General features: G+C 52.2%; 1 protein-coding gene across 1 annotated transcript in view; it reads left to right on the top strand.

The window, feature by feature from the left end:
- CACNA1B (calcium voltage-gated channel subunit alpha1 B) overlaps positions 1–24,520 on the top strand; it is a 243,566-nt gene that overhangs the window by 169,293 nt on the left and 49,753 nt on the right. Inside the window, exons 25-31 of the mRNA XM_037851173.1 lie at positions 9,276–9,372; positions 11,378–11,538; positions 14,123–14,260; positions 15,417–15,618; positions 15,779–15,943; positions 16,069–16,179; positions 16,472–16,555. Of these exons, the coding sequence (XP_037707101.1) occupies positions 9,276–9,372; positions 11,378–11,538; positions 14,123–14,260; positions 15,417–15,618; positions 15,779–15,943; positions 16,069–16,179; positions 16,472–16,555 (958 nt within the window). The remainder of the gene's footprint in view (positions 1–9,275; positions 9,373–11,377; positions 11,539–14,122; positions 14,261–15,416; positions 15,619–15,778; positions 15,944–16,068; positions 16,180–16,471; positions 16,556–24,520) is intronic.

Below are 24,520 nucleotides of genomic sequence, written 5' to 3' on the forward strand. Positions count from 1 at the left end.
TGTTTTGGTTGAGGTCTTCTATTTCTTCTCTGGTCAGTCTAGGTTGTTCGTATGTTTCCAGGAAATTGTCCATTTCCTCTACATTATCCAGTTTGTTGCCATACGGTTGTTCATAGTATCCTCTTATAATTTTTTAAATTTCTTCAGGATCTGCAGTTATGTCACCTTTTTCATTCATTATTTTGTTTATATGGGTCTTCTCTCTTTTTGATTTTGTCAGTCTAGCTAGGGGCTTGTCAATCTTGTTGATCTTCTCAAAGAACCAACTTTTTGTGATACTTATCCTCTCTATTGTTTTTTTGTTCTCTATGTCATTTATTTCTGCTTTAATCCTTGTTATCTCTTTTCTTCTGCTTGGTTTAGGATTGGTTTGCTGTTCATTTTCTAGCTTCTTCAGTTGATCCATTAGTTCTTTGATTTTGGCTCTTTCTTCCTTTTTAATATATGCGTTTAGTGCTATAAATTTCCCACTTAGCACTGCTTTTGCTGCATCCCATAGGTTTTGGTATGTTGTGTTCTCATTTTCATTCGTCTCTATATATTTAGCAATTTCTCTTGCTATTTCTTCTTTAACCCACTGATTGTTTAGGAGTGTGTTGTTTAACCTCCAGGTATTTGTGAATTTTCTAAGTCTCTGATGGTTGTTGACTTCTAATTGTATTCCATTGTGGTCAGAGAATGTGCTTTGAATAATTTCAATCTTTTTAAATTTATTGAGGCTTGTTTTATGTCCCAGCATATGATCTATTCTGGAGAAAGTTCCATGAGCACTAGAAAAGTATGTGTATCCTGGTGATTTGGGATGTAATGTCCTGTATATGTCTGTTAAATCTAATTCATTTATCAGATTGTTTAGGTTTTCAATTTCCTTATTGGTCTTCTGTCTGGTTGATCTATGTATAGGAGAGAGTGATGTGTTGAAGTCTCCCACAATTATTGTGGAAACCTCAATTGCTTCCTTTAGTTTTGCCAGTGTTTCTCTCATGTATTTTGTGGCACCTTGATTGGGTGCATAGACATTTATGATTGTTATTTCTTCTTGCTGAATTGCCCCTTTTATTAGTACGTAGTGGCCTTCTTTGTCTCTCAAAACATCCCTGCATTTGAAGTCTATTTTATCTGAGATTAATATTGCTACACCTGCTTTCTTTTGGCTGTAGCTTGCATGAAATATTTTTTTCCATCCTTTCACTTTCAGTTTCTTTGTGTCCCTGTGTCTAAGATGAGTCTCTTGTATGCAACATATTGATGGTTCATTTTTTTTGATCCATTCTGCGAATCTATATCTTTTAATTGGGGAGTTTAATCCATTTACATTCAACGTTATAACCGTGAAGGCATTTCTTGAATCAGCCATCTTATCCTTTGGTTTATGTTTGTCATATTTTTCCCCTCTGTCTATTAATATCCTTTATTGTACCCATACCGAATCTCTTTAGTACTGAACCTTTCTCCAAGTCTCTCTGTCCTTTCTTTGTTTCTCTGTGTGTAGGGCTCCCTTTAGTATCTCCAGTAGGGCAGGTCTCTTGTTAGCAAGTTCTCTCAGCATTTGTTTGTCTGTGAAAAATTTAAGCTCTCCCTCAAATTTGAAGGAGAGCTTTGCTGGATAAAGTATTCTTGGTTGGAAATTTTTCTCACTCAGAATTTTAAATATATCGTGCCACTGCCTTCTTGCCTCCATGGTGGCTGCTGAGTAGTCACTACTTAGTCTTATGCTGTTTCCTTTGTATGTGGTGAATTGCTTTTCTCTTGCTGCTTTCAGAACTTGCTCCTTCTCTTCTGTGTTTGACAGTGTGATCAGTATATGTCTCGGAGTGGGTTTATTTGGATTTATTCTATTTGGGGTTCGCTGAGCATTTATGATTTGTGTATTTATGTTGTTTGGAAGATTTGGGAAGTTTTCCCCAACAATTTCTTTGAATACTCTTCCTAGACCTTTACCCTTTTCTTCCCCTTCTGGGACACCAATGAGTCTTACATTTGGACGTTTCATATTATCTATCATATCCCTGAGGTCCATTTCGATTTTTTCAATTTTTTTCTCCATTCTTTCTTTTATGCTTTCATTTTCCATTCTGTCATCTTCGAGGTCACTGATTCGTTGTTCAACTTCCTCTAGTCTTGTACTATGAGTGTCCAGAATCTTTTTAATTTGGTCAACAGTTTCTTTAATTTCCCTAAGATCATCCATTTTTTTATTTAGTCTTGCAATGTCTTCTTTATGCTCTTCTAGGGTCTTCTTGATTTCCTTTGTCTCCCGTACTATGGTCTCATTGTTCATCTTTAGTTCTTTGAGTAGCTGCTCTAGGTGCTGTGTCTCTTCTGATCTTTTGATTTGGGTGCTTGGGCTTGGGTTATCCATATCGTCTGGTTTTTTCGTATGCTTTATAATTTTCTGTTGTTTTTGGCCTCGTGGCATTTGCTGAACTTGATAGGGTTCTTTTAGGATTTGTAGACCAATTGAAGTCCTTATCTCCAATTTATCAGATCTACAGCTTCGTGGAGTACACTTTCTCTAAGTAACCAGCAGGTGGCGTCCACGAGCCACCTGTTCTCCACAAGCCAGTTCTCCCCTGCTTAGCCTTTTTGGTGAGTGGGGGAGTGAGTCTTGTGGGGTCCAATTGGTGTACCAAGCTTGCGTGTGTTGTTGGTGTTGCCTGCCCTGTATATGGGGTGTGTTTCTGGGCAGTCAGGGAGGGGGGGTGGCTCTAACAATCAAATCTCCCTGCTGATCCTAGAGTTTTAAAGCTGCTGCAATAGTCTGATCCTTCAGTTCAGTCCTGCCACAGTTTGTCTCTGCCACTGACCCACAAGTCCTTGGTATTGGCGTATGGCTCCTGAGACTTGCAAGTGGGCCCCTCTTCCAGGCCGTGCACCCCGGGTCCTCTGTTGAGGGATGACTGTGCTATGTCACAGGTGAGTGCTGTCCCCCCAGGGCAGTTCTGGGCTGCTGGGCTGTGTAGGGAGGCTCCCAGTTTGCTGAAATGATGGCTGAATGGGGCTTTGTTAATTCACACTGCTCCACCTTCCCAACTCTGAGACAGTCAGCTGAGGTTGCAGGGAAGGCTAATGTCCACGCCCAGTTTTGTGGTGTGTGCCTGTTATTTGAAGCACTTCCGTCACACTGGGTTGTCTGGGGCAGCTCTGGGCTATGGGGCTGGCGATGGGCAGGAGTGTTTCCTGTCCACCAGGATGATGGCTGTGAGCAGACACCCCCCTTTTCTTGGGAAGTTGTGGTGTTTAGTGAATTTTCTCAGCCACTGGATTATTGCCTTTTGTCTCAGAGCTCTCCTAGTTCTGCTCTTGACTTGACCTGCCCAAATTGCAAGTCTTTGAAGCTTTCTGTATTGGGCTTCTTAGAGTAATTGTTTTAGAAAAAGAAAAAAGGATTAAAAAAAAGGGCCCTCCTCGGAGATCTAATGGGTTATTGAAATGCTAAGAGACAAAGCAATTAGTGCCATTAAGGAAAGGTCCACAGGGCAGAGAGATCAGCTTTTCTTCGGGATTTGCATATGAGCCTCAAGGCCTGAGCTCCGCCCTTCCCCTTTCTGTGTTCACCAGAACTCCAAAAATCCTCTGCTTTTATTTTGGAGTTTTTCGTGTTTTTTTTTTTTTTTTTCTATGCCTGTCTCCTCTCTGCTGGGCTGGCTGCTCTCAGATTCTCTGGTGTCTGGTCTCAGTCTGTCTATGGTTGGAGTTTGGATCAGTAGAATGTGTTTCCGATAAGGGCTGCCACTGCAGTTCTCCCTTCTCCTTCCCGGAGCTGACAGCCCCTCCTCCCACGGGACTGAGCCTGGCAGGGAGGGGCGCGGGTCCCCTGGCCGCAAAAACTTACAGATTTCGCTGATCTCAGCAGTTCCACGTTTTCATGAGTGTTGTATGAAGTATGCCCAAAGTCAGATTGCTCTGTGGTGTCCAGTCCACGCGGTTCCTGGCTTTCTACCTACTTTCCTGGAGGAGTAACTGAGACATACAGCTCACCAGTCCACCATCTTGCCCCGCCTCCCCTATTTCTTCTTTAAAGATGGCAGAGGCCTGGAAAGTCCTGTTGCCCTAAACTTGGATCTCGGTTCTGCTCACGTTATGGGGTTGTGGGAGGCTCTTAAGTTCAGTCAGTCCCAGGTCCTTAAACTGGAGAACGGGGAAAATAAAACATCCCACCCGTTCTGGTTACAGGAGTGAAGCACCCAGGCACGTGGTGGTTTTAGGGACTGTTCTCCTTTATCGCCCTGTCTGATTCTGGCTATTTCGCTTGACAGAGTGTCTTCTGTTGCAGTGATTTAAATTTTGTTACTGCCCGGTCTTTTCTTTATATAACCTACTGCCAATAATGAATTTATTTGGTCTGTTGCAGTTTTCATTTTGATCCTCTCTTTTTCTTGGTCTGATTTGGTCTGATGATTTTTCTTTGATTTTATTGTAGTAAATCTATTTCAAGAGAAGTATTTCCATCTGGTCCGGCTTCTTTGTTCCTCTTCTTTTGTGCAGCAGAATTCTTCACTGGGTCCAGATTGGCTCTTTTTCCTGGTTTGCTTATCCTTGGGTTTGCTTTATTGCTATTATGGAAGGGTCTGAAAAAGTATGGTTTTGAACAATAAGTGCTCTTTAATTTAACAGTATGAAGTGACCATTGTGGAAATTTCTTTCTTTATGTTGAAGGTCTAGTGATAACTGGGCTCATCTAGGGTGGATAAGTACACAGTCTATCCTTTTTTTCCCTAACTTCTCATATCATAAGCCTTTCCTATGTCATTCAAACTCTAAGCATGTTTAATGTCTGTGTTGTGTACTTCATATAAATATTGCTTCCTTTACTTAGTCTTTTATAGTTGTATGTTTTATAATTTTTTTTGTTTATTGTAAAAGAACTTATAAGAAATACCTACATGAATTCAGATTTTTGTATGCATACTGGTTTTCTTAGGAGACAATGTCTTAGAAATTAAATTAATAGATCAAAGAATACTTTCAGGGATTTCAATAAGTTTTCCCAGGTTGCTTTCTCAAGAGATTATATAACTTACACTTTCAGCAGAGAAATTTGAAGGTTTCCCTTTCAAACGTGGTGGCTCTTCTGCCGGGCTGCGCTGCAGGACCTTGAGGAGGCCGACGGGCAGCCCGGGCAGCTGGTCGAGTGGCCAGTGGCACCGCCGTCCTCCCCAAGGCCCTCCAGCCTCCCCTCTGCCTTCATATTTCTTTAAATACATAAGAATGGGCCGTGGCTGCGCATCTCTGCACTGTTTTCCTGGGTGTCCCTGAGCCAGATGTTTCTGGAAAAGGCCGCAGGAACTGTCATCTGTAAGAATTAAAACATGCATTAGGGTAGTTAAAATGAAAAATTACTGTGAGAAAAATACCCTTCAGGGAAAACAATCAATCTGACTTAAAAAGGACAAAAGTCACAGCCATTTTAACCTGTGGAAGTTTGGTTTGTGGGGAGCAGAGCCTGGGTGAGTGGTGGGTGGAACCAGAAAGGAGCAAGAATTTCCCGAAAATCCCTGGCATGGTGGGGCCCCTTCTCTGGTGTCCTAACGGAGAGAACCCAGACCAGCTCGGCCCGGAGGGCAGGCTCGGGAGGGCGTCCGCGAGCCCACGGGGTCTGGGCAGCTCCGCTCCTCCTCCTGCCTGCCCAGGGTGCCTGCAGAGGACGGTGTGAGCCCAGCTGGTGCCTCCTCTCTGTGTCCTGCACTCGCGCTGGAGCTGTGTCCAGGGAGGAGAGGCAGCTGATGCCCGGGTCTCCGCCACGATGCCGGGTGCTGGGCTTGCCTCCCCCTGCCCTCCTTGGCCCGGGGACCCCAACTCTGCCCAGCGTGTGGCCGGAAGGGCTGTGCAGGTCTGGCAGGCGGCGTCAATCCCAGACAGGACTGATGACCGCGGGGGGCTTCCTGATGCCCAGCTTTGCTGTCAGCCACGTGCCCTTGGAGACTTGGTTCACGTCCCCCTGGCGTTTTCCCAGTGGCGAGACCCATGAGGTGGGGTTGGTGCATGCCACACCCCTCACTGGGTGACCTGTGTCCCTCAGGTGGCAACGTGGACCTGGAGAGCCAAGCAGAGGGGAAGAAGGAGGTGGACGCGGACGAGGCGACGCGGAGCGGCCCCCGGCCAATCGTCCCTTACAGCTCCATGTTCTGTTTGAGCCCCACGAACCTGTGAGTCTGCCTTCGCCCCCCGTGGCCATGTGCTGCTTCTGTTTGCTCACCCCTCACGAGTGGACAGGACAGCCCCTGGTAGTCCCCTGTGCCCTCCGTGCACGTTGCCTGGTCACCCTTCGTGGTTTTGTGCCGACCCCAGTAAGCTCAGGAGCATTTGGGGATTTCACAGAGCCTGCTCGTCCGTCCTGGTGGTGGGCTCCGAGCCCCGAGGCTGCACCGATCCCTGCCCCAGGTGTGCCCATCTGCACACGTCCTGCCTCTCGCACCAGCACGCACCCCAGGTGTGCACGCGCCTGGGCACACACAGCCCTGGGAGCTCAAAGAAGGTGCTGCACCCAGTGGGTGCCAGGGAAGGTGCCTGGAAGGCTCCCGGTGAGAGGCCTGTCCCTGCCAGTGTAGGTCCTCCGGTTCCTCTCGGGACATCTCCGTAAAGGGTGGGTGCAAAGGGTTCAGCCATAGGTGTCTGCTGCATGGCTCCACTCTGCTGCAGGCCTGAAAGTAGCCTCAGGCTGTACGTACGGGGAGGGGCAGCGTGTTCCAATAACACTTTACTTACAGAACCTGCCTGCGGGCCGAGGCCCCCAGCCTCAGCCAGGGGCCGCCTCTCTACTGTCTGTTCCCAGCCCATGTCCCTGGCCGGTTGGGGTCACCTAGCAAAGCCCAGACCCGGGCACAGCGCGTGGGGCTGGCCTGGCCGTGCTAGGCAGTGACCGTCTTTGCTTGGCCCCAGGCTCCGCCGCTGCTGCCACTACATCGTGAGCCTGCGGTACTTCGAGATGGTCATTCTCGTGGTCATCGCCCTGAGCAGCATCGCCCTGGCTGCCGAGGACCCCGTGCGGACGGACTCGCCCAGGAACAACGTAAGGGGCCCTGGAGCTGGCCTGGGGCGGGTGGTGGGGGGAGACTGGCCCCAGCTCCGCCTGAGACCTCGGCCCTCAGGCCCACGGGAAGCACGGAACTCCGGAAGGGCCCTGGCCGGCATGTCCGGCTCCGCCGCTGAGAACAGCCTTCCTTTTGGTTCCAGGCTCTGAAATACCTGGATTACATTTTCACCGGTGTCTTTACTTTTGAGATGGTGATAAAGGTGAGACACAAATGCGCAGCTCGTCCTCACTGGTGGCGTGTGTGCGCTGTGGGCGGGCATGTGCGGTGCAGGTGGTGTGGACACAGCACCTCTGGGTCCCACGGAGTCCTGCAGAGCCCTGTGGCGGGGCGTCAACACCCCACTTTACAGGCAGGGAGCCCAAGTCCTAGAGAGGTTTCCTGCTTGCCAAAACCGCCAGCCAGGGCTGGCAGGGCCTGGTGCAGCACAGTCCGTCCGAGCCCACTGGTCGTCCGTCCCTCTGACACCGTCCCTCCGAGGGGCTGGCCAGTCTGCCCCAGGGGAGTCGAGGGCCACGGAGGGGTGTGTTGCCCGCGGCACGGGACACAGGTGCCCGCCAGGCCCTCGGAGGGGGTGTCCCCTTCCCCGATGGTGTGGCTAGGGCCACAAGCCCCCCACACTGGGCCTGGCTCTCTTTTCCGGAGTATTTCTGACCCTAAGGCATGTTTCTTCCCTAAAGATGATTGACCTGGGGCTACTGCTGCACCCCGGGGCCTACTTCCGGGACCTGTGGAACATTCTGGACTTCATTGTGGTCAGTGGGGCCCTGGTGGCGTTTGCTTTCTCGTAAGTACCCACGTCTGCTCTGGGCTCAGCCAGGCTGCAGTTCCAGGATGGGGAGGTTGGGGCAGAAGGGAGCTCCCCCGTGGGCTTCCCTGGGCCGTCCTGGCTCCGTCCCTGCCCAGAGGGGCCGCCTGTGCTGGGGCAGGAGGGCTCCAGCCTGTCCCTGACGTGGCCTCTGGTCCTGGAAATGCTGCCCATGCCTTGGGCCTCCACTGGCCTCTGCCTCGGGGGTCTCTTGGAGCAACGTCACCTGCTCCAGGGCGAGTGCCTGACCCGGGACCCCTCCTGCTCTTTTCTGCCCCAAGTCTTGGCTGCACGGCTCTGTCAGCTGCAGTACCCTTCCCCTGTTGGGTTTTAGGCCATTTTCCCTGACATCCTGAGCCAAGATCTAGGGCCATCGGGACCCTCAAGGGGGCTGAGCTTTGTGAGGCAGGGTCTGGGGGTGGGAAGACACTGGGAAGCTGTGGGGAAGTCCAGACGTAAGGTGACAGGGATGAGGGAAAGGAGCCTTCGCTTTCTCCGAGCCACTGCAGACCCCTCCTGCGCGGGGTGCAGGCGGAGCTGTCTCTGGGCGCTGCTGACTGTGTTCTCTCTGCTTTCCTGTTGCTGGATTCTCCGTAGAAGCTTCATGGGGTAATGCTCTCCTGCGGTCCCACCCTCTGCCCCGTCATAGCCGCGCCCTCGGCCCGCTCACGGTCCCGCTCGGCCCCCCACCCCACCCCACCCTCAGCTGCATGCTGCCATGGCACCCTCCTGCCTCCTTGGGCGGGGAAGGCTGAGCCTCCATGTGCTGGAGGCTGGGAACTCGGCTCAGGCCGGTGCGGGCTCTGGGTGGCGCTGTGGCCCCAGGGGTGCTGTCCCCCGTGGCTCCTCCCCTTAGACCTCACTTTCTTTCCTCTTTTCCCACCTAAGCCTGCCCCCCGCAACTCCAGCTGACTCCTCTGGGTGTCTTAGGGACCGTCTTTCTATGAGGAAGGACGTGATGGCTTTGTCAGAATTCAGTGAGGGGCTTTGGAGCGAGAGTGCTGCAGCCGGGAGGGTGATGGGGACAGCTCCCGACTCAGAGGAGGGGAAGGGTGGGATCTAGCCATGTGCCTCCAAGCAGGAGAAAACGAGCAGGTGCAGAGCTGTCAGGAGGGACACTGCAGCCCATGGGGCTGCCTCGGCTCGGTGGCCAGAGGAGCCTGGTTTGTGGGTGGGTCAGGGGAGCTCAAGATGGTGGCCTGGTAGGCTGGCTTCTCCCCCTCCTGGGACCCCCTGGACACCAGGTACCTGCTGCCCCTGCTCTGGCCTATGTTTGATGCTGGGGGAATGGGAAGCAGAAGCCCCACAGCTGTGGGGAAGAGCCTGGTGGGGCCTGAGCCAAGTGTGCAGGGGTGTGTGACAGAGGCGCGGTGAGCCGCGAGGGTGCCATTCTGTCCGAGTGTCCTCTGCATCTGTGGCTTCCTCCCTTCTAGAGGATCCAAAGGGAAAGACATCAACACCATCAAGTCCCTGAGAGTTCTGCGTGTCTTGCGGCCTCTGAAGACCATCAAGCGGCTGCCCAAGCTCAAGGTCGGAGCCTGGAGTCAGGGTGGAGGGCAGACGTGTGCCCCATGTGCGTGTGTGTGTCTGTGCATGAAGGTGTATGGGCACACATGCATGTGCATGTGCATGTGTGTGAACATGCACCAATGTCTAGGCATGTACAGACTAGTGCATGCATGCACACGTGTGTGGATTGTGAGTGTGTATGTTGTGAGCATGCGTACACGTACCTGTGTGCATCCACGTGTATGCGTGTATATTCTGTATGCATGTCTGTTTGTATATGTGCATATACAACATAGGTGTGTGAGCATGTGTATAGTGTGCGTGTATGTGTGTACATGTCAGGATGTGTATATGATGTTTGCATGCAGGTGTACGTGTGTGCATGTATGACTGTGCATGCATGTATGTGCACTTGTGTGTGCTGCAAACACAAGTGTGCAGATGTGTGGGTTTACATGTGCACATACCTGTGTGCATATGTGTATGTGCATGCATGGATTGTGTGTGCATGTATATTTGTTCTGTGTGCGTGTGTGTGTGCATGTGTCCATGGGTGTGTATAGTGTGCATTTATGTGTATGCAGATGTCAGTGTGTGTGCGTGCATGTATGTATGTGCGTGTATGGACAGTGCATGCATGTATTGTGTGCGTGTGCTCATGCAAATGTGTGTGTGTGTCCATGTATGTGCTTATGGATTGTGCATGTGTGTGCTGTGAGCGTATGAGAGTGTGCATGCATGTGTGCATCCGTGTGCTCTCACATAAGGATTGTGTGCACGTGTGCATGTGTGTGCATGAATTTATGTAGTCATGTGTGCATGATGTGCTTATATGTTAAGTGTTGACTGTGGTGCACATGTGCTGTGTACATGTGTATTCACATGATTATGTGTGTGGAAATGTGCACACATGTGCATGAGCATGTGCATCTACATGTGTGCACATGTGGGTGTTCATGTGTGACTGGCCCTCCTGCAGCTTCCTACACAGGGTGGGGATAAGCCGAGTGGAGGGGAGGCCCCCCATTTCATCTTCTCAGATCCCAGCGCTATGTGTGTTGGGGGTCTTTCAGCCGTGGGCTACCTCAGTAAGTTTTCTCTTCCTTAACGGGTGGAGCAGGACATTTTGCCAGGAGCTGCAGCACAATGAGGAAAGAAGCATGGAGGGGAGATGCAGGGAGAGCAAGGCTCCTGGGGAGGGCCCTGGATAAGGAGAGAGTGTGAACCCAAATGCTGACACTTGGGCTGAAATTGATTTGTTATTTCATTTCTGTTTGGCAAGATGCAAAATGCTTTATTTGCCTTAATTCATCTAATTCTCCAAAGCCTTGCACAGCAGGTCCTGTTAATATTAACAGCCTGAAAATTGAGCCTTGGAGACAATAAGCAGCCTGAGAACATACAGAAAACCAGTTGCTTAGGGCTTATGTGTGAAGGGGGCAGGTTGGGAGGTGACCTGGGAAGACAGCCAGGGCCCCGTGGGTCCAGGTGAGAAGCTGGCACCTGACCTGGTCTGGTAGGTACAGGTGCCCTGGGTGCCTTGGGGGCGGGCGGTTGTGCTTCCAAGGTGGCTGCTGGCCTCGCAGAGGGGCCAGCGCTGGGCAGGGCAGGTGCCCAGGAGGCGGTGGCCTGTCGTCTCATCACAGGCAGACAGGCAGACAGGCAGTCACGTTTCAGAACACCCAAAGGGGCATCCTCTCAGCGTGTTCAGAGAAACCGGAGACTGAGGGCTCAGGCCCAGGTCACGGCAGATGAGGGTCACCTGATGCCTCTGCCCGAGAGCTGGGCCCCGCGCTCGCTGCGGTCACCCCTAGCCTGTCCCACCTTGGTTCCCGGCAGCTGACGGCAGCAGAACGAGGTCCGCTGGCAGGACCCCAGGCTGCCCCGCCTTGCCCCCCTCCTGCCCGCTAAGCCCTGGGCACCCCCTTCACGAGAGAAAGGCATTGCTGTTCGCGTCCCTCCTCGAGCTGGCAGCAGGAGGGGTTGCCTTCGCGCCCTCGGGCCCTCACGCCCGCCCTGCCTGCAGGCCGTGTTTGACTGCGTGGTGAACTCCCTGAAGAACGTGCTCAACATCCTCATCGTCTACATGCTCTTCATGTTCATATTTGCCGTGATCGCTGTGCAGCTCTTCAAGGGGAAGTTTTTCTACTGCACCGACAAGTCCAAGGAGCTGGAGAGGGACTGCAGGTAAACTGAGGCTGGGCCAGGTGGTGCAAGCTGGTGGGAGCAGGGGCACTGCCAAGGCTCCGGGAGGGCTTGGGGGTGCGCTGGCCACCACCCCGGAGACAGAGACGGTGCCCCCCCAGGGACCCCAGGCGAGTCACAGGCACCCCAGGGCCGTGGCCAGAGGGCTCCCCAAGCCTTCGAGGCCAAGTGTTGAGGTCCTGCCCTGGGCACCCTCCTGGCTGGGGGGCACAGCCCCCGGGGAAGCACTGGGAGAACAGGCCCCGCAGTGCAGGGGGCTCGAGCTCCTGAGCCCCATCCCTGCTGGCCCGAGCGGCTGCTCCTCTCTGGACCCCACACCTCCTTTCCCTGTTGGGAGGCCCCACAGGTTGGTCTTTTCTGTTTCAACTTTTTATTGAAGTCTAGTATTCTTAGAGAAAAGTGCACGTACGTGGCGTGTCTGACTCCACGGCCTTTCACCAGCTCCCTGACGTCACAGCAGTGCCCCAGGGCCCCCTGCATCCCGACAGCTCCCGCCTCGGGGGGCTGCTCCTGCCTCAGGACAGCGAGCGCTCGCTCCTGTCTGAGATTCTCCCACGTTGCTGTGTGTAGCCGTGGGTACCCTCCATGGACACCAGCCACCATCCGTTCTACCCGCGGTGGGCGCCGAGTGGCTCCTGTTGGGTCTCGCAAGCCGGCCTGTTGGTGGGCACACACAGCCGTCTGTCCCGGGCTGGGACTTCGGGCTCCTGGCCCAGGACGGAGGGCGTCCCGGGCTCTGGCTCTGGGCGTGAGGACGTGGTGGTATCTGACCATGTTCCATCTCCCTGCGGTGTAGCCCCTTTCCCGGGCTCTTTTACCCCGTCAGTGCCCTTGTCTGGGAAGCGTCTGCTCAAGGCTGTGCCCGTGTTCCTGTCGGAAGTGTCCATCTCTTTCCTGCTGTGGTGTAGGAATTCCTTTTGTGTTCTGGATAGGAGCCCTTTACCGAATCTATGGATTCTGGATGTCTTCTCTCCCTCTGTGGGGTGATTTTTATTCTTTTAATGGTATCTTTTGAAGAACAAAGTTCTTCATTTCAATGTAGTCCAACTTATCTCTTTTATTCTTTTAGATCTAGTACTTTTTGTATCATGTTTAAGAATCTACTTCAAGGTCAGGGGGATGTTCTCTTATGTGTTTTAAAAGTTTTATTTTCGCCTTTCACATCTCGATCTGCATCTGTCTGGAGTTGATGTTTGTCGTGTGAGCTGTGGTCAGGATACATTTTCTCCAGTTGGCCCATTTATTTGCCAGGCCCTTCCTTCCCTACTGCAATGCCATCCTTTCTTTTATTCTTGGTAATATCTTTATTAAGATGTGAGTTGCATACTACACAGTCCATCCATTTAAACTGCACAATTGCACATATTTATAGATCTGTGCAACCATCACCACAGTCAATTTTAGAACATTTTCATTTTCTCAAAAAGCACCATACCTTTTAGCCGTCACCCCCACCCTTCGCCCCCAGCCCCAAGCCCAGGCTGCCAGTCATCGACCTTCTGTCTGTGTGTGAATGCAGCCGTGCCACGGGCGGTCTTTGTGTCTGGCTTCCTTCGTATAGTGCTGTTTCCAGGGTTCATCCCTGCTGCAGTGTGTCACGGTACTTCATTTTTTTTTTTTTAATGGCCAGTTATGTTCCATTGTATGAGGAGACTGCATTTTGGTTTTCCGTTCATCAGCCGGTGGGCATTCGGGTTGTTTCCACCTTTTGATCACTATGAACGATGCTGCCGTGGACAGTCGTGTGCAGGTTTTTGGTGAATCACAGTTTCAGTTCTCTTGGGAATGTGCCTGGGAGTGGACTGCTGGTCGCGTGGGAATTCCACGGTTAACCTTTTGAGGAGCTGCCAGCCTGTTTTCCAAAGTGGCTGCAGCATTTTACATCCACGCCGGCAGTGTGTGACAGTTTGTTTCTCCACATCCTCACCAACACCTGCTACTGCCTTTCTTTCTGATTCCCGTCGCCTGGGTGAGTGTGCTTAGCCCCCCTGTGTTGACTCTCCTTGTCCTGATCCCAGTGATGGTGAGCATCTTTTCATGAGCTGATTGGCCATTTGTATATTTTCTTTGGAGAGATCTAGGCAGGTCTTTTGTCCATTTTTTAATTGGGTTGTCTGTCTGTTTATTATTGATTGTATTTTGTATGCTCTGAGTATAAGTCCCTTATCAGATTCATGATTTACAAATATTTCCTCCCCTTGTGTGGATTGTTTTTACATGGCCTTGATGGTGTTCTTTGCAGCACAGATACTTTTAATTTTGAAGAAGTCTAATTATCTACTTTGTTGTTGTTTTGCTCATGTATTTGGTGTCATATCTAAGAAACCTTTGCCAAATACAATATGTAGAAGGAATCCTCTGTGTTTCCTTCTGAGAATTTTATAGTTCAGTTAGGTCTTTGGTGCATTTTGGATTAATTTTTGTCTGCTGCGCGAGTGGATTTCCAGCTGCCCGTCTCCGCTCGTGGCCTCGGCGCTCGTGAAGGAGATCCGCTGAGCGTGGACATGCGGGCTTGTTTAGGACCCTGTGTTTCCGCCTCTAACCTCGTCCGTGCTTGCGCTCCCAGGGGCCAGTATTTGGATTATGAAAAGGAGGAAGTGGAAGCTCAGCCTCGGCAGTGGAAGAAATACGACTTTCACTATGACAACGTGCTCTGGGCTCTGCTGACCCTGTTCACCGTGTCCACGGGAGAAGGGTGGCCTGTGTGAGTGGCTGTTGGCTCGTCGTGGCCACACTGGGCCAGGGCAGGGGTGGGGTCCGCAGAGGCCCACTGACCTCATCCGTCTGTGCTGTCCTCCCTCAGCGAGTGCTCCTTAGTCCCTTGGGCTGGGCAGGGCTTTCCCGTTAGCAGGGAGAATCAGTGCACGAGCAGCAGGTTCTACACTGGAGGTACCCTCTGAGCCTTTCTCCTGGCCCAGGCCGGGGGCTCTGAAAATGGGTGAGATGAGGGTGAGCAGGCTTGGGGTGAGCGGGCGGGCTGGGGGTGAGTGGATGGGGCTGAGCAGATGGGCTGGGGGTTAGTGGATGGGCTGGGGGTGCACGGACAGGCTGGGGGTGAGGGATTGGGGTGAGTAGACAGATTGGGGGTGAGGGATGGAGATGAGTGGATGGGGGTGAGCAGACGGGTTGGGGGTGAGTGAATGGGGGTGAGTGGATGGGCTGGGGGTGAGTAGACAGGTCGGGGGTGCACGGACAGGCTGGGGGTGAGCAGGCTGGGGTGAGGGATGGGGGTGAGTGGACGGGTTGGGGATGGAGGATGGGGGTGAGTGGACGGGTTGGGGGTGAGGGATGGGGGTGAGTGGACGGGTTGGGGGTGAGGGATGGGGGTGAGTAGCTGAGTTGGGGGTGAGGGATGGGGGTGAGTGGACGGGTTGGGGATGGAGGATGGGGGTGAGCAGACGGGTTGGGGGTGAGGGATGGGGGTGAGTAGCTGAGTTGGGGGTGAGGGATGGGGGTGAGTGGATGGGTTGGGGATGGAGGATGGGGGTGAGCAGACGGGTTGGGGGTGAGGGATGGGGGTGGGCAGACGGGTTGGGGGTGAGGGATGGGGGTGAGTGGACGGGTTGGGGGTGAGGGCTGGGGGTGGTGGGGTGTGAGCCGCGCAGGGCTGAGCCTCCTGTACCTTGTCTTCCTGGGGGGGGGGACTGCACTGCCACGAGGACATCCCTTTGGGGGTCCCCCCTGCAGCCCGGGTGGGAACCTCCCGGGAAGGGTCGTGCCCACCTCTGGGACGTGGTCTCAGCACAGCCGAGCCCTGGGCCCTGCCCCTTTCCCCCGGCCGTCCCCGGCCTCGGCGGCCCCAGTGCGGGTCTCGGCCCCGGGGCCGGCTCCCCAGCCCCCCGAAGCTCTGCTCTCGGCAGGGTGCTGAAGCACTCCGTGGACGCCACCTACGAGGAGCAGGGGCCAAGCCCTGGGTTCCGCATGGAGTTGTCCATCTTCTACGTCGTCTACTTCGTGGTCTTCCCCTTCTTCTTTGTCAACATCTTCGTGGCCTTGATCATCATCACCTTCCAGGAGCAGGGGGACAAGGTGATGTCCGAGTGCAGCCTGGAGAAAAACGAGGTGCGCAGCCGCCCTGCCCGCGCCCGGGAGGCTTTGCCCTGCGGCCGGGCCAGCCTGGGGACCAGCGGGGCGGTGCGCCTGTTGGCGCTGGCCGCGGCTCGTGCCCGCTCGAGCCCAGAGCCCCTTCCCCGGCTCACGAGCCTCCCTTGTTGCCACGCAGAGGGCGTGCATCGACTTCGCCATCAGCGCCAAGCCCCTGACGAGGTACATGCCGCAGAACAGGCAGTCGTTCCAGTACAGGACGTGGACGTTCGTGGTGTCCCCTCCCTTCGAGTACTTCATCATGGCCATGATCGCGCTCAACACGGTCGTGCTGATGATGAAGGTGCGCGGGGACAAGCCCGGGCTCCCTTCGTGGCCGTGCCGGGGGAGGCCAGCAGGGAGGGTGACTCCATCTGCCCCGTCCTGGGGCGGCCGCGCCCAGGCCAACCGCACTCATCCCCTGGGCAGTTTCACGGTGCGCCCGACGAGTACGAGGTGATGCTGAAGTGCCTGAACATCATGTTCACGTCCATGTTCTCGATGGAGTGTGCCCTGAAGATCACGGCCTTCGGGGTGCTGGTGCGTGGCTTTGCTGCTTTGCCCGGAGGGCAGCCTCAGCGGGGGGATGCTCGGACGCCCTCAGCCGCCCCCAGCCCCCACGCCCTGTGCCCCCAGCCCAGCTTGGGCGACTCCTCTCTGGGGCTCGGGGCTCGCAGCCCCACCCCTGCCATGGGGCCCGCTCTCCTGTGCCTCGTGCTCTCCCACCCGTCCACCTTGAGCCTTTAGCGCCCTCCTCCCCCTGTGATGTGGGGCTGCCGCTGGCCGTCCCCTTGCCCAGCCGCTAGCACTAACTGCCCTTCTTTCTCTCTAGAACTATTTCAGAGATGCCTGGAATGTGTTTGACTTTGTCACTGTGTTGGGAAGTATTACTGATATTTTAGTAACAGAGATTGCGGTAAGTAGCTTTTCCTCTCCCTGTCCAGTGCCCCAAAGTGGTTTCTTTCTGGAAGCTACTCCCCTTGGTGCACCTCTAGGCCCTGGGGTTCTCCAGGGGCCCCCAGAGAGAGGGAGACTCCTCTCCAGGGCAGAGTTTCAGGACTGGGCGTTGTGTCAGCAGATGCTCCTCCCATGTGGTCAGCCAGGCCGGTAAAGAGCCCCCCAGGAGCTCAGTGGTGCCAGCTGACCAGGAACATGTTTTCAGTGTACATGAATGTAACAACGTGGCATCAAAAAGTATATAAACTAATCCCAGTAAAATGTAAAACATTTTAAAATATCAGGTTTATTTTATATATATATATTTATATATATATATACACACACACATATATGTGTGTGTGTGTGTGTGTGTGTAGTGCACAGCCCTAACAACTAGAGATACTCATTCTATTAACCGTGAGTTATTTTGAAAATTGGCCGAGTGCTGGGATGTAAACTAGTCTCAACAAATTTTGAAGACTGGAGTGTAAGGCATTGAGTTAGGTACAAGCAGAGAAGCTCACCTGTTGGGTCCTGTTCTGGGTTCCCAGGAGCAGACCCTGAGGTGTGGACTCCCAGAGTCCACAGGGGGCTGGGAGCAGACTGGGGGTGAGGGGCAGCGGCGTCCCTGGGGATGGGCTGCCCGGGGCGTTGTGCTCCTCCAGGGCAGCAGGGCAGGTTCTGGATTGTGGCCCATCTCCAGGAAGGAGGGGACCGGGTGAGAGTGGGTGAGAGGAGCTCAAGATCCTGCGCTGCACTGGTGTTTGCCATCGCGTTTCCTCACCACCCTTTCTGGAGTCCCCTGACCCTGGGCCAGCCCTCCTTGTCCACTGTGGCTGCCTCACGGCCCAGTCCCGGTTACAGCTGGCCATGGGGGTGTCTAGAAAGGCCCCAGTGAACCCCCAGACTTCTGGACAGACTTCTCCCTGCCCTGTCAAGTAGCCGCAGGACCATGTTCCCTGGCCAGCGTGGGGGACCACCGGAGCCTGCCGTGAGGAGCCCAAGTGGCCAGGTGGCGGCCACGGGTGGAGGCAGGACCTCTCCATCTGCGCACCTCGAGTTGGGGGTGATGAGCACAGTCATCGTCACCCAGTGGCGTGTGGGAAGCTGGTTTCCCTGGACCGTGCGTCCCGTGGGTGGGCACCCAGCTGCACACTGACTGCCGGCTCCTTGCTAAGGACTGTGCCGGCTCTTTGCCTCTGCTGTGATGAGGTTGTGCAGCATTTTCTCCAGAACGCAGCTTCGGAGCCAGGTGCTACGTGGCAGCACCAGGGTGGCCTCTTGCACCTCCATGGCTTATCCTGAGTTGATGTTGTGGGAAATCTGTGTGGGTGAATTTCCGTCACTGTCCTAGCCCAGCCTTGCACCAGCTCCGCCTCGGCTCCACAGCTGCTCCGTTCGTGGGTCCACTGCCCCAACGCAGACCTGCTTGCTTCAAGGTCCAGCCATCTTCCCTGAACCTTGCCCCAGCCTTCCAATCTTGTTCCCCCAGAACCCTGGGCAACCTTTGGCCCCTGCCTGGTCCTGGGTGTCTTTACCACGGGCAGCTTCTTTCTGCACAGTGTGACTGCCCGGAGCTGGCCTGACCGCTGCCTTCCAGGCCAGCTCTGGGGGCTCCCACAGCGGCACACGCATCAACCAGGTGTAGCAATGGGGTGCAGGGATGAGCGAAGGCGGAGAAGCGAGTGTGGTGGGCGTGAGTGGCCTGGGGTCTGGGTCACCTGTCGCGTGCCTGCGCCCTCCAACTTGCCTGCACTTGACCCCAGAGGTGCCGTTTTCATTGCTGCTGGGTTGCCAGTGGGCCTGACACAAACCGCTCAGGAGGAGAAGCTCCGCGTGGCAGACACTTGATGTCTCATGTCAGACACAGCCCCCACCAGGGCCCCTCGCCCGGGCGATTCTCATCTGCAGAGTCCGAGGTCTGCTCTCTGATTTTTCTCTGGGGCTTTCCAAGGCCTCCACGCAGTGTCTTTGTGCACCAGGGGAGTGCCCAGTCCTGCAGCCCGGGGGCTGGGCTACTAACACTGCAGCCTGGATTTTCCAGAAAACCCTCTCTTCTGCTGAAATCTCTCAAACCAGAGCTGTGAGTCACCTGATAACTGGGTCACAGAAGTGTTTCCCTAGTAGCATAGTCTACCTCTTAAGCCTCCCAACAGTAAGAAGTGAGAAATGCAGTAACTTGCCTTTTCCTTGGGGTGTGTGTCCTAGCACGGCCTGGACTGCGATGTGGGCAGACCCCTGAGTCTTTGTAGAGTTTATCTGCTGTGCCCTGGAGTACACATGACCTACCAGGGTATCAGGTCCAATTAGCACAGTGTCACCACTCTAGTGGACCGGCATCATGTTCTGCAGAACCAGCTCCTTTTGGGGTGGGCAGGACCGTGAATGCACCGTGGGGATGGAATATGTTTCTGATCTCCCTTGATGATGGGTACTGAGCCGAGTTCACCAGAGGAGTGACTGCATGCAGTGCCAGAGCCTGAAGGGGTCTGTTCTTCTAAAGATACCAAATCTGGCCCAACAACTGGGATTGGAGATAATTTCAGCTGGTGTAATCCACTGTCATCCATCGAGATCAGGGTTTTTTTTGCAGGAGCCACACTGGTGAATTAAATGGGGATGAGATGTGGACCACTCCCCTGCATCTTGGAAGTCTTTAGTTCCGTACAGGAGTCACTGCCGCGTATGCTGTTCTGTTTTGGATATAGGGGTCGTCAGCTCAAGGACTTGCACTTGGTCTTTCCTGGTATGGTTGTCCTCAGTGCAGAGGGTCCGTCTGCGTCAGGACGAGAACATCCATCCTGGTGAACACACAGGGATGAGGCAGACGAACACCAGCTGGGTTTCTGGACCCAGTGGGCCCCTCCAGGGAAAGGACTCGGGCCAAGGACGCAGCTACGACCTGACCTTCCCTTCCCCCCTAACAGGGAGCCGTGGAAACACCTCAGTCCCCTGGTGTCAGGATTAGCTGGGAACTGGTATCCATCAGCCTTCAGAACATCCAGGGGCTCTTCTTTGTCCAGATCACAGCCTCCTGAGTAAATGACTTAGATCTCTTCGGGGAGGGATTTGGGGAATCACCACCGACCTCCTGTAATGTTGCGAGACCCTTCTTAAAGGATGCCTCACCTCTCCGAGCTGTGTGTTCTGGGCCTGAGAGCTGGCTCTGTATGGAAACTGGGCAAGAGATTGTGTGTTTCCACTAGGGTGGACGACATCAGCTCACCCGTTTTTATTGCTTTCTATTGTATGTATCCTTCTTGGCTTCCCATTTGTCTTGCCTCTTGGTCTCCTTGGTCTACGGGCTGTCGCTCTAGACCTTTGTGCCTCAGAGCCTCTGGTTCCCGTTCTGGCCTTGCTGCCCTTCGTGGTAGGTCCATCCAGCTAACCACTGACGGTTTCCTGCCGCCACCTGCCCTTCACAATTCTGGAAACCTGTCTTCCCCGAGGAAAACTTGTTCTGTGGCAGCTTCTCCTACCATCAGCCTCAGCCCGCAGAAGACAACCACAGTGGTGGATTCGGAGTGATGACGTACCCTCCTCAAATCATTCCTGTTGTCATCTCTAGGAAAATAGTCCTCTGGTGGGCAAATGGATCTTACGTCATAGATCCTTTCTAGGATTCTCACCATTCTGTCTCCTGATCCCTAACGCATTATCTGCCAAGGCAGTCTGGCATCTCCACCTCATTTAAAGTGGACTCTGATTTTTCCAAGCCTCAGGGAACCATCCCAGCAGTGGAGGGTGGTGGATCTTGAAGAGGCCTGGGCCATCTTGCGTGGTGTTCAGGCACAAGAAGCCGAAATCCTCCAGTGGGGCAGTAGGCCCAGTGGGTTCAGAGAAATCTTTAGGTTCAATGTTTTGAGGCACACTGACACCTCTTCCGGGTGTCAGGGTCCCACTCTCTCCCTAGGAAGTCTCTGGTTTTGGTGTCAGAGGCTTGCCAAGCTCCTCTCACCACCACGTCCCAGACCTGGTCTTCAGCACAATCCACTTCTGTTTTTATCTACTGTCACGGAGGCCTCTGAGGTCACATTGTATTCTGATTTGATAGTTGGTCAACTTCAGCTTGCAGTTTGTTTGTTCAGAACAATTCATAACAGTCGGCCAGCTCCACAGTCCTCATGGTCACCATTTTCCCCATCATGAGTGCTGATGACACCATGTAAGCCAGTGCATCTCTTCCACCTGTCCCCATCCAGATTCACTCGGGTGAGGATATCAGCAGTGTGACACTGCAGCACGCCGGAACTTGCCGTCACCTCACTCAGCATCAGCAGTGGAGAATCTGCACAGCCGAAGGGTCTGCTTCAAGGGACCACGTTCACTGCCAACGATCTTAGGTTGGGTTCTCCAGGAGCATAAACTGTGATCCAAAAATGACTCATTGGGAAATGTTCCCAGGAAAACTTGGTAGATGAGTGGGGTCGTTGGATCAGGAAGGGAAAAAACACAAGCGTGTTCCAAGGAGTGAAACTTCGGCTCGTTCCTGTTGGGGAGCTCAGGGAATAGTGTGGATCCCACATCCGGATTTCCTCAGCCATCTCAGCCAGGGGCAAGAGAACTGCAGCCTCAGTGAGTCCACAGGAAAAACAGGTTCTGGCAGCCTATGGGCACCCTTGCACCAAGACATTCACGTGCTGCCTCTGTGAGTGAGAGCACGTGGGGAGCCAGCACAGAGAAAACAGAAAAGGGGCCACGGGGGATGTGGGCAAGTCACTAGCAGTGCCTTGTACACTTTCCAGGGAAAAACTTCCAAATCAGTCATGGGTCAAAAATGAAATGATGCAAATTATAAAATAAGACTGAAAGATAATGAAAATACTGTATGTCAAAACTAATGGATACAGCCAAAGCAGTATTTAGAAAGAAATTTGCAGCCTTAAATACTTATATCACAAAAAAGAAGTAAGTGAAAGTTAAGCATGTAACATAATAAGTTAGAGAAAGAGCAGCAGAATAAGTTGAAAGAAAGTAGGAGGAAGTATAAAAATAGAAATTAAGGAAATAGAAAACAGAAATGCAGTAGAAAAAGTCAACAGTCTAAACCTGCTTCTTTAAAGACTTAAAAATTGACATGTCTGGCAAGATTAATCCAAGGGAAAAAAAGTGGATGGTCAAATTAGCAATGTAAGACAGGGAAAAGGAGTCCATGACTCTAGATATGGGAGAGATTTAAAAATATTAGTAGAATATTTTGAACAACTTTATTTGAATAAATTTGAAGATGAAGGTGAATGGATAAATTACTAGAAAAATATTAATGGCCAGATCTGACAGGAGATAAAAAATCTGACAGAAGAGATAATAATCTGTATTATTATTTAATACAGAATAATCCTATATTAAAAGTTGAGTCAGTAAACTATCTTCCCACAAAGAATACACCAGATTCTAATAATTTTACAGATTAGGGTTTCTACCTAAAATACGAGGAAAGATAATTCAATGTAAACAAATTCTTCCAGAGATTAGAAAATGAGTAAGCATTCCTTAACCTGTTTTATGAGGCTAGTATAATTTTGACACCAAAATTAGAGAAAGGATAATATAAGAAAGGAAGTCACAGGCCACACTCACTCATAAATGTAAATGCCAAATCTTAAATAATATCTAAGAGTTGACTGAGAAATAACAAACTGAGCTGTAAAGCGACAGAAGCATTTGTTTGGTGTCTTCGAATTGCAGTTCGGGGAGCACAGATTTGTCTCGTGTCTTGGGGATTCCAAGCAAGGGTTTTTAAGGAAAAAGAGTATTACATAAATTGTTTGTAAAGAGTTGGGATTGGTGGATGTCCTTCAGGTTAGACAGTTGGCTGACTTCGTCATCTTGTAATCGTTTCATGGAGTCCAGATGTCCTCAGAGGCCTTTTGCAGCTTTGGGTTTTGCACGTCTTGGCAGTTTGTGATCTCTGCTGAGGCTTGCGTGAGAGCAACTTCCTGAATGGTGCCCTGACTCCATTTTAAATCCTTTAGCCATAGTGACTCCTTTTTATTTATTTTCTCATAATTAAAACATCTTTTCTCATAAGTGCCAGCAGTGTACAAAAAAAAAAAAAGAAAACCACACACAAAAAAAATATAGATAGCTGGATTTATTCCGGGAATATAAGTTTGGTTCAATGTCAGAAAATCTATTAATATAATTTATATTAACAGATCTAAGGAGAATAATGGATGCATAGAAGACAGTCAATGAAATTTAAAATTTATTCATAATAAAAACTATCAGAAATCTAGGGATTATTAGCTTGATAAAGTATCTACCAAAAAACCCTATGCAAAATCATATTGATACAGTTTGGAAAGGATTCCCTTTGAGATCAGTAAAGGACATTGACTCCTGTTATCTCATCTGCTTCTCTACATTGAAGCTGATGTCCTGGGCACGGCAGCAAGTTACACGTCAGCTCTGTGAGGGTAGCGGGTTTTGACAATTTTATTCACTACCCCTTTGTAGGCATTCAGTAAGTACTTGTTGATGAATAGCACAAGAAAAAAGAAATAAAATGTTTAAGGATTAGAAAATGAATAAGCAAAACTGGTTATTCACAGATAGCATTGTATCTGATGGGTGAAACCTAGAATAATCTAAAACTAATCCAGCAAGGTGGCTGAATATAGGATTACTTGAGTAAGTCAATTCTTTTCATCAGCAATCCTGACCATCAAAGTAATAAAATATGTCTGAAGCTCTTCATGTAGAGAATTACTAAACTTCACTGAAAGATGCCAAGACTGCGGCAGGTGGCGTGCATCCCGGGCCGATGGCTCCGTGGTAGCAATGTCATACAGACGTTGATTTCCCCCAAATTGATCTACGGAGTCAAGCCAACTCCAACAGGGGCACCAATGGTTTTTATTTGTTTGTTTTGGAACTTGACATGCTGGTTCTAAAGTTTATAAGCGCCAAGTCCCAAGAGGAGTCAAGGTCCTTAGGAGGAGTAGGGTGTGGCTGAGGGGCAGGAGGGGCGTGTCGGCGGGCGATGAGTGTGGAAAGCTCTGTGAGTGGGGACGCACAGCGGCGGAAGGAACCGAGAGCCTAGAGCAGGCGCGCAGTTTGTGAAAGACACGTGGCTGTCCAGGCACTGCAGCTTAGTGGGGACAATTCAGCAATTGATGTGGGTGTAATCAACAGTGATCAATGTCAGAAAAGCAGACATTGAATGTTGGTTCATACTGTTCACCAAAAATCAATTTCAGATGGATGAAAGACTGAAATATAAAAGGGAAAATTTTAAACTCTTAGAAGAAAATACAGAGATTATCTTTTAAAGTAAAACAAAATGTGCTCGCCATTACTAAAACAAAACAAATTGCAAAATGAACAGTTTCTGCTCCCGGGAGGGCGAGCAGAGAGCAGACGGGTCACATCCCTTCTCATGTGCATCCAAGTGCTCACGCATGTGGCCGCTACTGTTAAGTGCTGGTGCAGGAAGGACAGCACCCTCTGCTCTTCCTGGAGCTTCGTTCTGGTGGGAAAGACAGATCAGTGAGAAAGTTAGTAAAATGTACACGCTGTTAGGTAGTAGTAAGTGCTCAGGAGAAAAAGCAGAGAAGGGGTACGAGAGGTTGGCGAGTGTGGTGGGAACAGGTAGGTGGCCAGAGAGGGCACTCGAGGAAGGTGACTTCCTCGTCACGCAGGGGAGCCTGGTGGGGAGCAGGGGAGCCTCGGTGGGGGGGGCGGCTCTGGGGAGGCGGAGGAGGGGAGCAGGGGAGCCTGGGGGGCAGCTCTGGGGAGGCGGGGGGGTGGGGAGCAGGGGAGCCTGGGGGGGCAGCTCTGGGGAGGCGGGGGGTGGGGAGCAGGGGAGCCTGGGGGGCAGCTCTGGGGAGGCGGGTGGGGGGAGCAGGGGAGCCTGGGGGGCAGCTCTGGGGAGCCTGGGGGGAGCAGCCTGGAGGGGAGCAGCAGAGCCTGGGGGAAAGCAGGGGAGTTTGGGTGGGAG

Source organism: Choloepus didactylus, chromosome 10 (assembly GCF_015220235.1).
Source record: "Choloepus didactylus isolate mChoDid1 chromosome 10, mChoDid1.pri, whole genome shotgun sequence".
NCBI lineage: Eukaryota > Metazoa > Chordata > Mammalia > Pilosa > Megalonychidae > Choloepus > Choloepus didactylus.